The sequence below is a fragment of the Cetorhinus maximus genome, chromosome 29, assembly GCF_964194155.1.
Source record: "Cetorhinus maximus chromosome 29, sCetMax3.hap1.1, whole genome shotgun sequence".
In the NCBI taxonomy this organism is placed as follows: Eukaryota; Metazoa; Chordata; class Chondrichthyes; order Lamniformes; family Cetorhinidae; genus Cetorhinus; species Cetorhinus maximus.
Window position 1 is genome coordinate 22,189,509 of NC_135907.1, and position 13,344 is coordinate 22,202,852.

Consider the following 13,344-nt stretch of genomic DNA (forward strand, 5'->3'; position numbering starts at 1 on the left):
ACAAGTAGGATATCTTTTGCTCAAAAGGTATTTGGATAAAGTACTTGAAGGGAAAAGAAATTAGAGGAAAGGGGAGGGGAAGTAGAGCTAATTGGATGATTCTACCAAACAGCCAGCACAGGCGTGATGGGTCGAATGACCTTCTCGCTATATCATTCTATTATTCTCAAAGTCAAGCAACAGAATACCCACGCTTTTACTGGTGGGGGGCAGCGGGAAGGACAAGGCACTGCAGCAGCAAGTGTTGGAAATGGCCACTCAAACTGGACATTCACCTCAAGCGATCCAGCTCTGCCCAACACATCTTGACATTTCAAAAGTTGGGTTGTTTATTGTTTCACAGCTCACACAAACCCAAGAAAGGGGCTTCTGTCCTTTGACCTCAGTTTTGAATTTATATTTATAGAATGATAAAGCACAGAAGGCTGCCATTCGGCCCATCGTGTCAGCTTCTTGAAAGACCTATTCCATTTGTCCCTCTCCCAAGCTATAGCTACATACCAGGGTAATGCTCTGGGGACCCAGGTTATAATCTCACTACAGCAAATGGTGAAATTTGAATTCAATAAAAATCTGGAATTAAAAGTCTGATGATGACCATAAAACCATTGCCGATGGTTGCAAAAACCCATCTGGTTCACTAATGTCCTTTAGGAAAGGAAATCTGCTGTCCTTACCTGGTCTGGCCTACATGTGACTCCAGACCCACAGCAATGTGGTTGACTCTTAACTGCTCTCTGAACAAGGGCAGTCAGGGACGGACAATAAATGCTGGCCTAGCCAGCGACGCCCACATCCCAAAAAAGAATAATAAATAAATAACCAAATAAATAAGAGCCCATTTCAAACTGAGCTCAACAAGCTCAGGGAAACTCTTTCGAGTTACCAACAGTCACAGATTGCAACTCTTTCGAGTACAACCACAGTTCTTGGTTTCCGGGAGTGGGACATGAACCCACAACCCTCTGATTCAAAGGCGAGGGTGCTATGAACTGAGCCACAGCTGACACCTCAACAAGCTCAGGGAACATTGGCCTGCCCTGAGTTCTACCTGATCAGGTACTGATGGAGTCATTCAGCACAGGTGAGAACACTTGACAGATATTGACCTAGACTGGTATAGGTGCCACCCACACCCACATCGATGGCTTCTTGGCCACATGCCTATTGTTTGAGCTCTTTCATGTATGGCTTTCAATATTTCTCATTGCCATTGAAATCAGGCATTGAGATAACAGCTTGTGTGCAATAATAGAAAAGCTGCTAATCCTGGTGTTTTCCTCCTTTCTGCCAGAAGTAACAAAAATAGGATATATTGTTCAAATCCCTGCAATGGCTGTGAGTAAACGCAACCCTAACCATGGTATTCAGCTAAATCTTGGTAGGAGGGATAATAGGAGTGTTCGGAATGACCTTACTGCCCTTTGTTGCAGGCGATAGGGAAATCAGCCCCATTTCCCTCTAGCCAGCCACATGTAGGCAAGGGTCAGGATTCAGCTTCCACAAGAACCTTTCCACCTAAAGGAAGCCACTCGATGGATGCAACAGGATGTGGCCTTTGGCAGCTAAATCTCATCCGAGCCTGAAATAATATCTTGAGGAGAGGGTGGTGAGGGGAAAACTCTGATCTGAAAAACCTTTCTCTTCCAGTACTGGATTCACTTCCAGAATGAAATATCCAGTGCAACCAGCAAGTTTTGTACACCAATCTGATAAGCAGGGGTAATTCCCAACCATTATTTAGCTTAGTATTGTGTGATACATGGCCAAAGACAGGACTTAATTAGGCCTCCTCATCAAGACTGTGTCAAGACGTGACTTACGTGCTAACATTCCTCCTCCGGTTTGGAGGTCCCATGACAATGGTTTGCCCGGTGCTCTTGGTTTGTCTCCGTTGACCTTCGAAGTGTCGCTGTGCTCGTGATAGTCCTTTTGTTGCTGCGGAGGGGGCGGGGGAGGGGGCTGGTGCTGCGGGGGCTCCTTTGGCATGAAAGCAACCTCCAGTGGCTGGGGGGCGCTCTCCGAGATCTGGGAGAGTGGGGACAGCCCCTGCTCCACTGCGTCCTTTGTGGGGCTTGGGAGGTTGCCCTTGTCATCGGACTTCTCTGATGAAGACCACGACAGCTCTTCCTTGATCCTGAATGGGCTGGAGTCTTTGCTGCTGCTGCCGCTGTCAGTTGTTGCTTTCTTTAGAGCAGTTTTAGGCTTGGCTTCCTTCTTCTTTTTCCCGGAGCTCTTCGCCTTGCTGGCCACTTTAGCTTTCTTTGCCGCTGAGCGGGGTTTCGTCGTTGTCTTTCCCTTTGGTGCCCTTGACGGGATGGCTTTGTTGTCCGAGCTGTCGGCTCGATGCCGGCTGGGCTTTGGGTCGTGGATCTTGTCCTCGGTTTTCATGAAGGGGGATCTGCTCTCTCTATCGCGACTGAACTTCACGCCAATCAAACCTCCACCTTTCCCGCGGTCGTCCTTCATTGAGGCAGCACAGCTCACCCCATCTCGGATTAGAACTGCTACTTTGGACTGAAGTTTAACTTTCCTTGGCACCTGTTGCTTACTTTCTTTGGGCACCGACTTGATTTTTTTATCAGTTTGGCTACCAATCAAATGCTCTTTCCCCTTCTTCTCTGCCTTCAAGCTATCTGCCCCCATTGCCCCCTTCTGCCCATCAGCCAGCTTTTTCCTTCGTTTCTCTTTGCCTGGCTTCTCATCTGGGTGAGCTCTCTTTCGGTCCTTCACTTTGACCAGTTTTGAGCCAGGGTCACCTGCTCTGTGGCTTTTCTCATGGCCGCTCCTCCTCTCGTTCTTGCTCCCTTGGCCCTTCCCAGGAACCCTGCCCTCCTGCATGTGGTCCCCAGGCTCTACATCAGAGAAACTGTTCTCGAAGCCCAATTCATCCGAGTCGTACATGGCTTCCCGGTTTGGAGACAGGGCTGCCACTTCCATGGAATCCTCTTGCTCTTCTAAAGACTCACCTGGATTCACAGTAATGGTTCTGGTAATGGAGCGAGCTTTAATTAAGATATCATCATCATTTAGATCCTGAATCGAAGGGGGAACCACTATTCTGCTGTCCCGCCTCCCTTTCACAGTCTTCTCATGTTTCTTTTCGCTCACAGGGTTTCTCTCTCTACTTCTGTCCTTCTCTTTCTCGTTCCTTTCTTTCGACCTTCTGGGAGAATGACTGAGTGGTCTCTTCTCCCTCTGTGACCGCTCTTTGGATCTTGACCTGGAGTGCCTTCGCCGTTTTGCTGCTTCCAGCTCCCGATGCTTCTCCTTCTTGCGCCTTTCCTTCCTCGACTTGCTGCTCGATCGGGAACGGCGGAATGACCCACTTTCCTTTGGCTGGGGTGCGCGGTTTTTCCACCGTTCAGCGGAAGCTCTCATGGAGCCGATAGCAGATATGCTGGTGCTGTTGGATGGCGACCACGACCTAGATCGGCGATGCTCTCTGGAATGGGTTCGGGACCGAGATACCTTATGGCGTGATCTGGAACTCGACCTCCTTCGTTCCCAGGATCTGGATCTGGACCTGGACTTTTTCCGATGGATTCGCAATCTGCTTCTGGACGTGGATCTTTTGTGCTCCCGCGACTGAGACCTGGATCGTTTTCGATCCTTTGACCGGGCTTTTTTGTGCTCTCGCTTGCGTTTTTTCCGGCTGCGGGAGCTGGACTCCGAATGCGACCCAGATTGGGTCTTGGACTCCGCTGGTGATCTGGAGTGTTTCATGTACTTCTCCCTCTGCTGATTCGACACTTTTCTTCTGTGATCCACCTTCTTCCGTCCCCCGTCCGTCGGGTTCTCGCCCAGGTCGATCTGCAGCGCTCCTTCATCGGAGTCAGCGTGGAGCGAGATAAAATCATCTCCTTCGACCCCTCTCAGACGCTCGAAGATTCTGCCCCGGCTGCGAAAGGTCCGAGCAGGGCTGAAGCTCTCTTCATCTGGCTGCACAATTTCGCCTTCCTCAATTTCAGAGTCTTCATATTTGTGCGCGTCCTCGGGCCATTTGGAAACATTCACCGTGAAAACAAGGTTGTCTTTTCGCTCCACAGTGCGGTGGGATTTGTGATGATACCTGGAGGCTGAAGCAGACTTGCTTTTGTGCTCTGCCTTCGAGTGCACTTTGGCATCGGATTTATCTTTTCGAACCGCCTCGGTTCTCGACCGTTGCCTTGACGTGGACTTGGTTATGATGCGGCTGCTTGAACCCGTCTTTGCCTTTAGCCGACTTTGAGATTCCAGAGCTTCCATCGGCTCAGAAATGGTTCTTTCGGAGTTCTTCTGATACCTGGCTGCACTCTGCAAATCCGTGTCCGTTTCCTGTTTAGCTGTTTCCATGGGTCCAGGGATGCCCTTTGTTTCGAGACCAGCCTCTTTTCCTTGTTCACTTTTCCAACGGTCTCCCTCCTGCAAGGAGCAGACCAAACCTTCTTTCTGAGTACACTTCAATGAAAGCTTCAGTGCCTCACCCTTCATTTGTACCTTAGGATCAGGGCTCTGCATTAAGCCATAATCGATCCCAGCTGGTGATAATACCGGTTCCTCCTCTTCAAGCATCGCATCGCCTGTCCCCTCTCTAACCAGTTCATTTTGGGATTGAATATCAGCTTCTGAGTCAACAGATTCAGTCTCTTGTTGAGAAATTGAGTCAAGCTGAACATCGATCTGCAGCTTAGAGTCGCTTTCAAATTCATTTTCAATTACGGAGCTTAACCCTTGTGCAAAACCTGTCTGGGATTCAGGTTCCAAATCTCTATACTCAGGAGAGCTGTAGAGGTCAGGTTCTAGACTGGATTTGACCATGTTTGCACAGTCAATCTGCAATTCCATGTCTGACAACACACACGCTGTTGATTCCGGTGACTGATCTTCCTCGTACTCAGGGCTCATACAATCCTCTTCCTCAGTTAGTCCTGCATCACTAACAATTTTCAGCTCGCCTTCAGAATCATCTCCTAATGGACTTAAATTGTTAGAACTTGCAACAGAACCTGTGGGATCAAAAGGGTCATATTTCTCCTCATCGTCGTCCTCCTCCTCCTCAGGTTCCTCCTCGCCGTCATCCAATTCAGTCCTGTCTTTTGGAGAAAAGTCACCACCTATAAACTCTCCGTTGACATTCTCCTCATCAGTTGGACTGAATGGGTCATAGGTATCAGGTCCCAATCGATCATCAGAACAAGTAATCCGATTAGTAACATTCTGCTGGCAAGAGACAGAGCTGGATTCAGCCTTTTCTGGACATGTTTGAGACACATTTGATGAACTTGGTTGGTTCCCTGAGTTGGAGCATCCACCTCCATTCAATGGTCTTTGTTGACCATTTGAGATACCACTACCATTCCCAAGGACCAGACCCCAATTGGCTCCATCAGAGGGGTGCAAACCCTGCGTATCACCCACTAGCCTCTTTAAGGGCAAATCTGCTGACATTTTTTGATCTGTGCAAGGGTTCACAATTACACCAAGCCCATTGCCTCTCTGAGACAGGCAACTGATCTCCACGTCCAATGGATCCAGCTTTCTCTTCATTGCCAAGTCTCTATCTGGGGAGAAAACTGGTGCTATAAAGTCTTTAGTCACTGGCTGACCACCCATCTCTGTCCTTATTTCTGTGTTTCTCGTTCTAGAGGCCCCCAAAGTTTCAGTTTCCTCCAGGTTTCCCATGTTCCTCAGCAAGCCTTGTCTCAAACAGTCCAAGGATGATGGTGACAACATATATGGATCCAATAAACTCAATCCATTGTTTGTCTTTTTAACACCATGGGACTCCACGGATTGGTTTCCATTGTCTCTTACGCTGGACAGTTCACCACTGCATAAGCCATCTCTGTAAGGTAAAGCTTCTCCCAAGATGCTGTGAAATGGTACCCTCTGTGATGAAGGTGAAAGGCCAGCAGACACTGCAAGAAGAAACACAGAAAATGTGATACCAATACGCAACTGACTGATGCTAAGTCATATCTAAGGCAATCCCTTCCCCCTCTATTTGTCTCCAGAAGAGGCTGATTTCTACTCGTTTACAACCGTACGGTTACTGTCCAGTCCCTTAACCCAGTGGTTAGACCTCACATATGAACCCAGGCAGTGAATGTTGGCAAGCTATTTGACCATGGACAGCATTAGAGCCAAGTGTAATTCTATCCTCACCAGATGGCACCAAACACACTCTTTGTTACTGGATTTACTAGGTAGTAACCTACCTAAGCCAGGGATTTTGAAGTCAGTTGAAACTCTCTGACTGCACACCTTGGCTGAAAACAGCCAACTCAGTGGAGACCAAGAAATGAACCAGGTCTTTCCTGAAGTGTACGGTTTAATATCAGAGGTGATCTGACTTCTGGTATATTATTATAAAAAAGGAATATTATTAAACATGTCCCTTTTTTGTCATTCCCAAAATAGCCATATGCTTAGCTAAATAGAGTCCATGTAACGCTCCTGGAACAGAAACTAGCCTTTACATACACTGACAATAATAGGTCTGTGGAGCTTATTTATTTACACAGGATAGTCTTCAGCATGTAAATACAAAATTAACAGGTTAGACTGAGAGATGGGCAATAACGCATGGTATTGCTGAGGTGAATAGCATAGATACCCTCAAGGGGAAGTTAGACAAACAGATAACGGAGAAAAGAACAGAAGGATATGCTAGGCTAAGATGAAGCAGGTTGGAGGAGGGTTGTGTGGAACATTATTACCAGCACAGACCAGTTGGTCCGACTGGCTTGTTTCTGTACTGTAAATTCCATGTATGGCAATTCTGAACACCTCCCGTCGGCCAACATTACATTGCATCAGCCAATTCACTGAACGCTTAACAACCACATTCATTCATACCTTGACAGTAGCGTATGACTGATGCAGCACGCCTTGCAGGTCTACCTGAAAGTTACCACAGTGCATCAACTCAAGAATGACGCAAATAAATGACAGGTATCACGCATCCTGAGTTGGTGCCCTGCAGTGGTGAGGAAGAAAGAAAAGCATTTCCCCACCTGACTTTTTGTATCTCCAAGCTCGATCTTTCTTAAGAGTAAATCCTGGGTGACGTACAACACGGATGCCAAGACTGGAGATGCCATCTTCTTGCAGGTCACTTGCAGTCTCTGTGTTTTCTGGCTCCAACCTGCTACTAGGAGAGACACCAATGCAAAGGTTAAAGAAACAGAACTCATTGAACTCCCACTGGAGCCAAGGTCAACCACAGAGAAACAAATATCATCAACTTAACCAATCAAATTCACCCACAGTGAAAGAGCTCTTGACCTCACATCAATCTGCCTGCTGAAAAATAATGTAATTTCCCTAACGGTAGAGCGGAGTTCAGGGCCCCTACATAGAGATAGGAGGCAGCCATTCAGTCCCTCAACTGTATTCTGCCATCCCGTTCGATCATGGCTGATCTATACTTGAACTCCATCTCCCCACCTAGGCTCTGAAAGGCTCGACAGACTTGCCTAACAAAAATCTATCAATCCCAGTTTTGAAATTTTCAATTGACCTCCAGCATCAACAGCTCTTAGGAAGACAAGAGTTCCAGATCTCCACGAGCCTGCTACGTGAAGAAGTGTTTCCTGATATCAGCCCTGAATGACCCAGCTCTAATGTCAAGGTTCCGCCCCCTTGTTCTGGATTGTCCCACCAGAGGAAATAGTTTCTCTCTATCTATCCAATCAAATCCTTTAATCACCTTACACATCTCAGTGACAATGTTAGTGACATTTTTTCCATTTCTTACACTAGCTAACCCACAGGACACTGAGTGAAATAGCCAGTCTCTGTGCTGAAGTAGGGGCACGTTTTGTGTTTAAATCCTCTGTGGATTCTCCCCCCTCACTATCTCTGTAACATTTTCCAGCCCTACAACTGCTCCTCTAATTCTAGCCTCTTGCGATTTTCATCACTTCACCACTGGCAGTCATGCCTTCAGCTGCTTAGCTCTTAAGCATTTTGCTCCTCTGTTCTCCTTACAGGTGCTTCTTAAACTTACCTCTTCCATCTGTCCTGATATTTCTTTTTGTAGCTCCTGTAAGAACCTTGGGGCATTTTACTATGTTAAAGGCTCTATATAAATACAAATTGTTGCAGGTGTGGCTTACTAGGTAGAACGCTTATCTCTGAGCCAGTTCAAGTCCCCACTCGGGAGACTTCAGTGCAAAATCAATACTGATATTCCCAGTCCAGCATTAAGGGAGTACTGCACTGTTGGACCTACTGTTTTAGCATGAGGCATTAAACTGCTCTCCCAGTGGACTAAAAGGTCCCACCACCACCTGAAGGTATGGCTGCCAATATTGATATTACCCCAACTGATAATTCAAAAGAAAGAGATGATCTGGTAATTATCTCATTGCTGTTTGTGGGATCTTGCTTTATATAAACTGGCTACTCCCCCCACCGCCCCCCATTACAACAGTGACCACACTCAAGAAGTGCTTTTGAGACTGCAAAGCGCTTCAGAACAGCTTGAGGCTGTGAAAGGCGCTATATAAATGCAAGTTCTTTGTTTCTTCTTTATCTGAACAAGCCCTAAAATACAGAAAATGCTGGAAAGAAAATGCCACACAACAGGCTTGAGAGAAAAATTATAGCTCATGGAATAAAAGGGACAGGAGCAACGTGAATATAAAATTGGCTGAGTAATAGGAAACAGAGGGTAATGGTCAATGAATATTTTTCGGGCTAGAGGAAGATTTGTAACGGCAGGTGAGGTTCAATCCAGAGAAGTGTGAGGTGATGCATCTTGGTAGGAAGAACATGGAGAGACAATATAAAATAAGGGATACAATTCTTAAGGGGGCCCAGAAGCAGAGAGACCTGGGTGTATATGTGCATATATCATTGAAGGCGGCAGGATAAGTGGAGAGAGCAGTTAATAAAGCATACATGGGGGTGAAAGGTTATCGGGGGTAGGCAGGAATGTGGGGTTGAGGTTACAATAAGATCAGCCATGATCTTATTGAATGGCGGAGCAGGCTCGAAGGGCCGAGTGGCCTACTCTTGCTTCTAATTCGTATGTATCCTGGGCTTTATCAATAGTGGCATAGAGTGCAAGAGCAAGTAGGTTATGCTGAGCTTATATAAGACACTAGTTAGACCTCAGCTGGAGTACTGTGTACAGTTCTGGGCACCACACTATAGGAAGGATGTGAACACATTGGAGAGAGTGCAGAAGAGATTTACAAGAACGGTTCCAAGGATGAGAAATTTCAGAGTTAACATCGAGTCCAATAGGACTCTTCTTCCGAAAAAGTCATATTAGACTCGAAATGTTAACTCCATTTTTCTCTGCACAGATGCTGCCAGGCCCGAGTTTTTCCAGCATTTTCTATTTTTATTTCAGGTTTCCAGCATCCGCGCGGTATTTTGCTTTTATTTAAGCCTAAAATACACTTAAGTGCAAGTGAAGGGGGGGAGGCAGCAGCATGTAACTCAGCAATAAAGAGAGAGAAGAAAAGTTATTCTTACAAATAAGAGGCCCCCAGATCCCCAACGGGCTCTGGCTCTGGATTCAGTCGTGTTCGGAAAGTGGCTCCGTACGTGGATCCGATGTGTTGCAGCACACTGGTGAGATGGGACAGTAAAACAGACACCACTTCCTTCTCCTTCAAAGGAACAAGAACAGCAAAGAGCACAGGAGGTCAATCTATGGAACAGGCTTCACTTGATGGCGGAAGCAAACAGCGCTGATTCATTCAAACACAAATTAGATATTTATTCCTAGAAGTTACATTTTGGGGATCCAGTATGTGAATAATTTGAGACATAACGTGTGGGGAGTGGAGCTTAGGAGGAACAGGAGACTTTGGACCTATGGTTCCCAAAGCTCTCCACCGCTGGGTGTTTTCTGTTGTAGAATCATTGATAGACATTGGTCACTGTGATTAATCAACAACTCCCATTATCACGGTATCAAATGACAACTGGAATGGGTGAAGGTGAAAGGGATTAACCTTGGTCCAGCAATTCCTATGTTTCTAGGATATGATGGTAGATTAATCACGAGTCTGTCCAGAAATCTTACCGGGTTCCCACTTCCAGCTGTACCATGAAGACTGGCCACTGCCATCTCCGGTGAGCTCCGAGAGATGGCATTAGAACCCGCTGGTGTGCACGTCTTCCTCCTCCTAATCTGTTTCTGCTTTCTGGAGTCTAGGGAAAGAGGAACCACAAATAAAATCATAGAGCAGGTAATGAGGGCATTTGGCCCACTGTGTCTACGCAGGCTCCTTTCAAGGGCTGCCAGTTATTTGGCTGCTCTTTTTGCCATAGCCCAGCAAATTGTTCCTCTGCAAGTGGAAATTCAATTTCCCTTTGAAAGTTATTAACGAATCAATTTCCACCACCCTGTCAGATCATAACTCACCAATGCAATGTGCAAGGGCTCTCTCACAAATGATCTCCACGCAGCTTAATAAAGATGCTGGGGACCTCCGATTTTGTTACAGCCGCAGAACACGGTTTTGCTGTAGACTGTAGGCCTGCGTGGTGTAGTGTGACTGCATGTGTACATATGCGAGCGTGGACACTGTGGACCTTTAATGAGCCAACACCACTGCTGTGCTATCACCTGGACTTCACTGAAGAATAATGGTTGGGGTACGACATAGTGACACAATGTTGACTTGCCAGCACCCAGCAGTACAAGTGCAGGCAAACAGGATGGTAATGAGCACTAACCCGACACTGATAACGGTGGAGCAATTAGGAATGGGTAATGAATGCTGGCCTTGCTAACGACATTCACATCCCCACGATCAAATAAGCAACAAGCAGCGGGTGCAACTTGAGATGGCAAATAAGAATTTACACACAGCGTGGACGGCAAATTAAAATTTACAGGTTCCTCCCATCTCTCGCAGCTGCCAACATCCGCCTCAATCCATAATAAAATTGCATTTGGTGTTGTTATTCCTGCTGCATTTAGGCATCACTGTTGACTGGCAGCTATGTTGGCAGCTGCACACTTCTCCCATTAGATGAAGCAGATCCCCTCAATTACTCCTGCAGCAACACTCACGCACACTGCAAGAATCTCATTTTACAGAGGAACAAAAAGAAACTATCCAGCTCCTCGAGTCTGTTCCACCATTCTAACAGATTATGGCCGGTCTGTACATCAACTCCACTTTCTTTGGTGTCTTTACATAAGAAAAATCTATTGATCTCAGTATTTGAAAATGTCAATTGATCCACCATCCACAGCTTTTTGTGGGGGAAGATTTCCAGGTTTCCACCACCCTTTGAGTGAAGGAGTGTTTCTTGATTTCACTCCTGACAACAGCTCTAACAATTGAAATAACAGTGACCCCCCTAGGTCTGATCACGGGTGTGGATTTTATTTGCACTCGCGCTCACTTGCACTCTATGAAAAGTGAAACGTACCTCGCTGACATGTCTTCCCACAGTCATTTGGTTCTCGAGTGGCCACATTTAAACCTCTTAAGTGCTGTAAGGTGTTCTACGAAATAAATCAAGAGTTTTTGTTCAATGCAGGCTGGTGTGATGAATCAGCTCTTTTGCACTAGTCCAAAACCCAGTAGATGAGATTCTGCACTCTGTGATATCGCTGAATGATAGCACCCCCACCTCCAACCAACTCCACGTCACAATATAATAGTCACTTCAAAATAGCTGTTACCATGATTGCCAACGCAAGATATGTCAGTTACCTGGCTACAGTGTCAGATGTCAGCCGTAGTTTGTGAGTCGCACTCTTGCCTGAGTCAGAAGGCTGTGGGTTCAATCCCTCTCCAGGGGCCTGAGCTCAAAGTCCAGGCTCACAATTCTGCAGTATGGAGGGAGTACTGCACTGTCAGAGGTGCTATCTTTCAGATGAGATTTGAAACCGGGACCTTATCCGTCCTACCAAATGGACTTAAAAGACCCTATGGCACAATTTTGATATTCATCCTTCAATTAGCACCCAAAACCGGTCATCTGGTCACTGTATCATTGCTGTTTGTGGGAGCTCGCTGTGTGCAAATTGGCTGCTGTGTTTCCTACATTCTAACAGCGACTAACTTCAAAAACGACTTCACTGGCTGTAAAGTGCTTTGGGACATCCTGAGGTTGTGGAGGGCTAAGCATTTCCCACAAACAGCAATGAGGTAAGTTGTCTTACTGATGTTAATTGAGGTTTAAACATTGGCTGGGGCACTGGGATGTACATCCCCAGCATTTCTTTGAAGTAGTGCCGGTGGGGGGGGTGGGGTGGGGGGGGTGGGGGGGGTGGGGGCAATCTAACCTTATAAACTCTCAAGCTGAGAATGGCCAACCACATACAAATCAGAGATTGACTATCAGGCCTGTAGCTCGCTGAAACTCAGCCAACGGGTCAGTGGCAGGAAGATCTCGTTCTACAGCCTGCTGCACAACATTGCAGTGCTAGACATTACCTTAACTTGCTGAGCGCACAGAGAGGAGCTGCAGTTAGCTTGCGTTGAAGTGTTGCACTCGGCCCATTTATTGTGTGGGTTCCTCCTCAGTGGCTGTAGGATCAGCCGCACCTGCTCAGCACCTGCAACACATGGAAACAAAGCCACATTTTAAAACAGCATCCAGCAGGCAGGAAAGTGCCAATGATTATCTTGTAACAACGAATCAATAGATGGCCTATTTTCCTCATTTTCATTTAAAAAGAGGTCTAAGGCCAAATCTGTGGTGCGTACAGGAAGATGGGGAAGCAAAAAGTACTGGTACCACACCTTAGGAAGGACATTTTTCCCTGGAGGGAACGCAGCATGGTGTGCTGCTATCATTCTAGTGAATCTAAGACTTAAATTACAAAGACAGAGCAACACAAACTGGAATTTAGGAGATTAAGGAGAGATTTGATCAGGAGTATCAAGATATTAAGGGCAGTTAGAGAGAAATTATTTCTGCTGGTTGGGGAATCTAGGATTAGGAGGCATTGTCTAAAAATTAAGATCCAAACCAGTCAGGAGCAAAGCTAGGAATACTTCTACATCAGAAAGGGTGATGGAAGTTTGAAACTCCCTTCCGCAAACAGCAGTTGATGCTGGGTCAATTGTTAATTTTAAATCTGAGACTGTTAGATTTCCGTTACCCAAAGGTATTAAAGGCTCTGGGGCAAAGGCAGGCACATGGAGCTGGGTTACAGATTATCCACGATCTCACTGAATGGCGGTGGGGCACTCTCACAGAGCTAAATGGCCTCCTCCTGCTCCTGTGATCCTAAAAAATGGCTCAGGTTAATCTTTTTAAGAGGAATAAGGCTAGGAATAATCTCCAAGCAAAATACTGTGGATGAAAAAAAATGTAGGAAACACTCAGTAGGTATAGCAGCATCTGTGGAGAAAGAGAGAGAGTTAATATCTC

The 13,344-nt window shown here is 46.4% G+C and overlaps 1 protein-coding gene across 5 annotated transcripts in view; it reads right to left on the reverse strand.

Annotated features, from left to right (window-relative positions):
- Positions 1-13,344, reverse strand: part of scaf1 (SR-related CTD-associated factor 1) — a 34,338-nt gene that overhangs the window by 7,783 nt on the left and 13,211 nt on the right. For 3 of the 5 annotated variants that reach the window (XM_078531837.1, XM_078531838.1, XM_078531839.1), the window contains exons 3-8: positions 12,402-12,523; positions 11,389-11,464; positions 10,028-10,155; positions 9,472-9,608; positions 6,999-7,135; positions 1,824-5,900 (exon numbers count right to left, since the gene is read on the reverse strand). In XM_078531837.1, the coding sequence (XP_078387963.1) occupies positions 1,824-5,900; positions 6,999-7,135; positions 9,472-9,608; positions 10,028-10,155; positions 11,389-11,464; positions 12,402-12,523 (4,677 nt within the window). The remainder of the gene's footprint in view (positions 1-1,823; positions 5,901-6,998; positions 7,136-9,471; positions 9,609-10,027; positions 10,156-11,388; positions 11,465-12,401; positions 12,524-13,344) is intronic. The other 2 variants (XM_078531840.1, XM_078531841.1) reach the window with 1 other exon arrangement.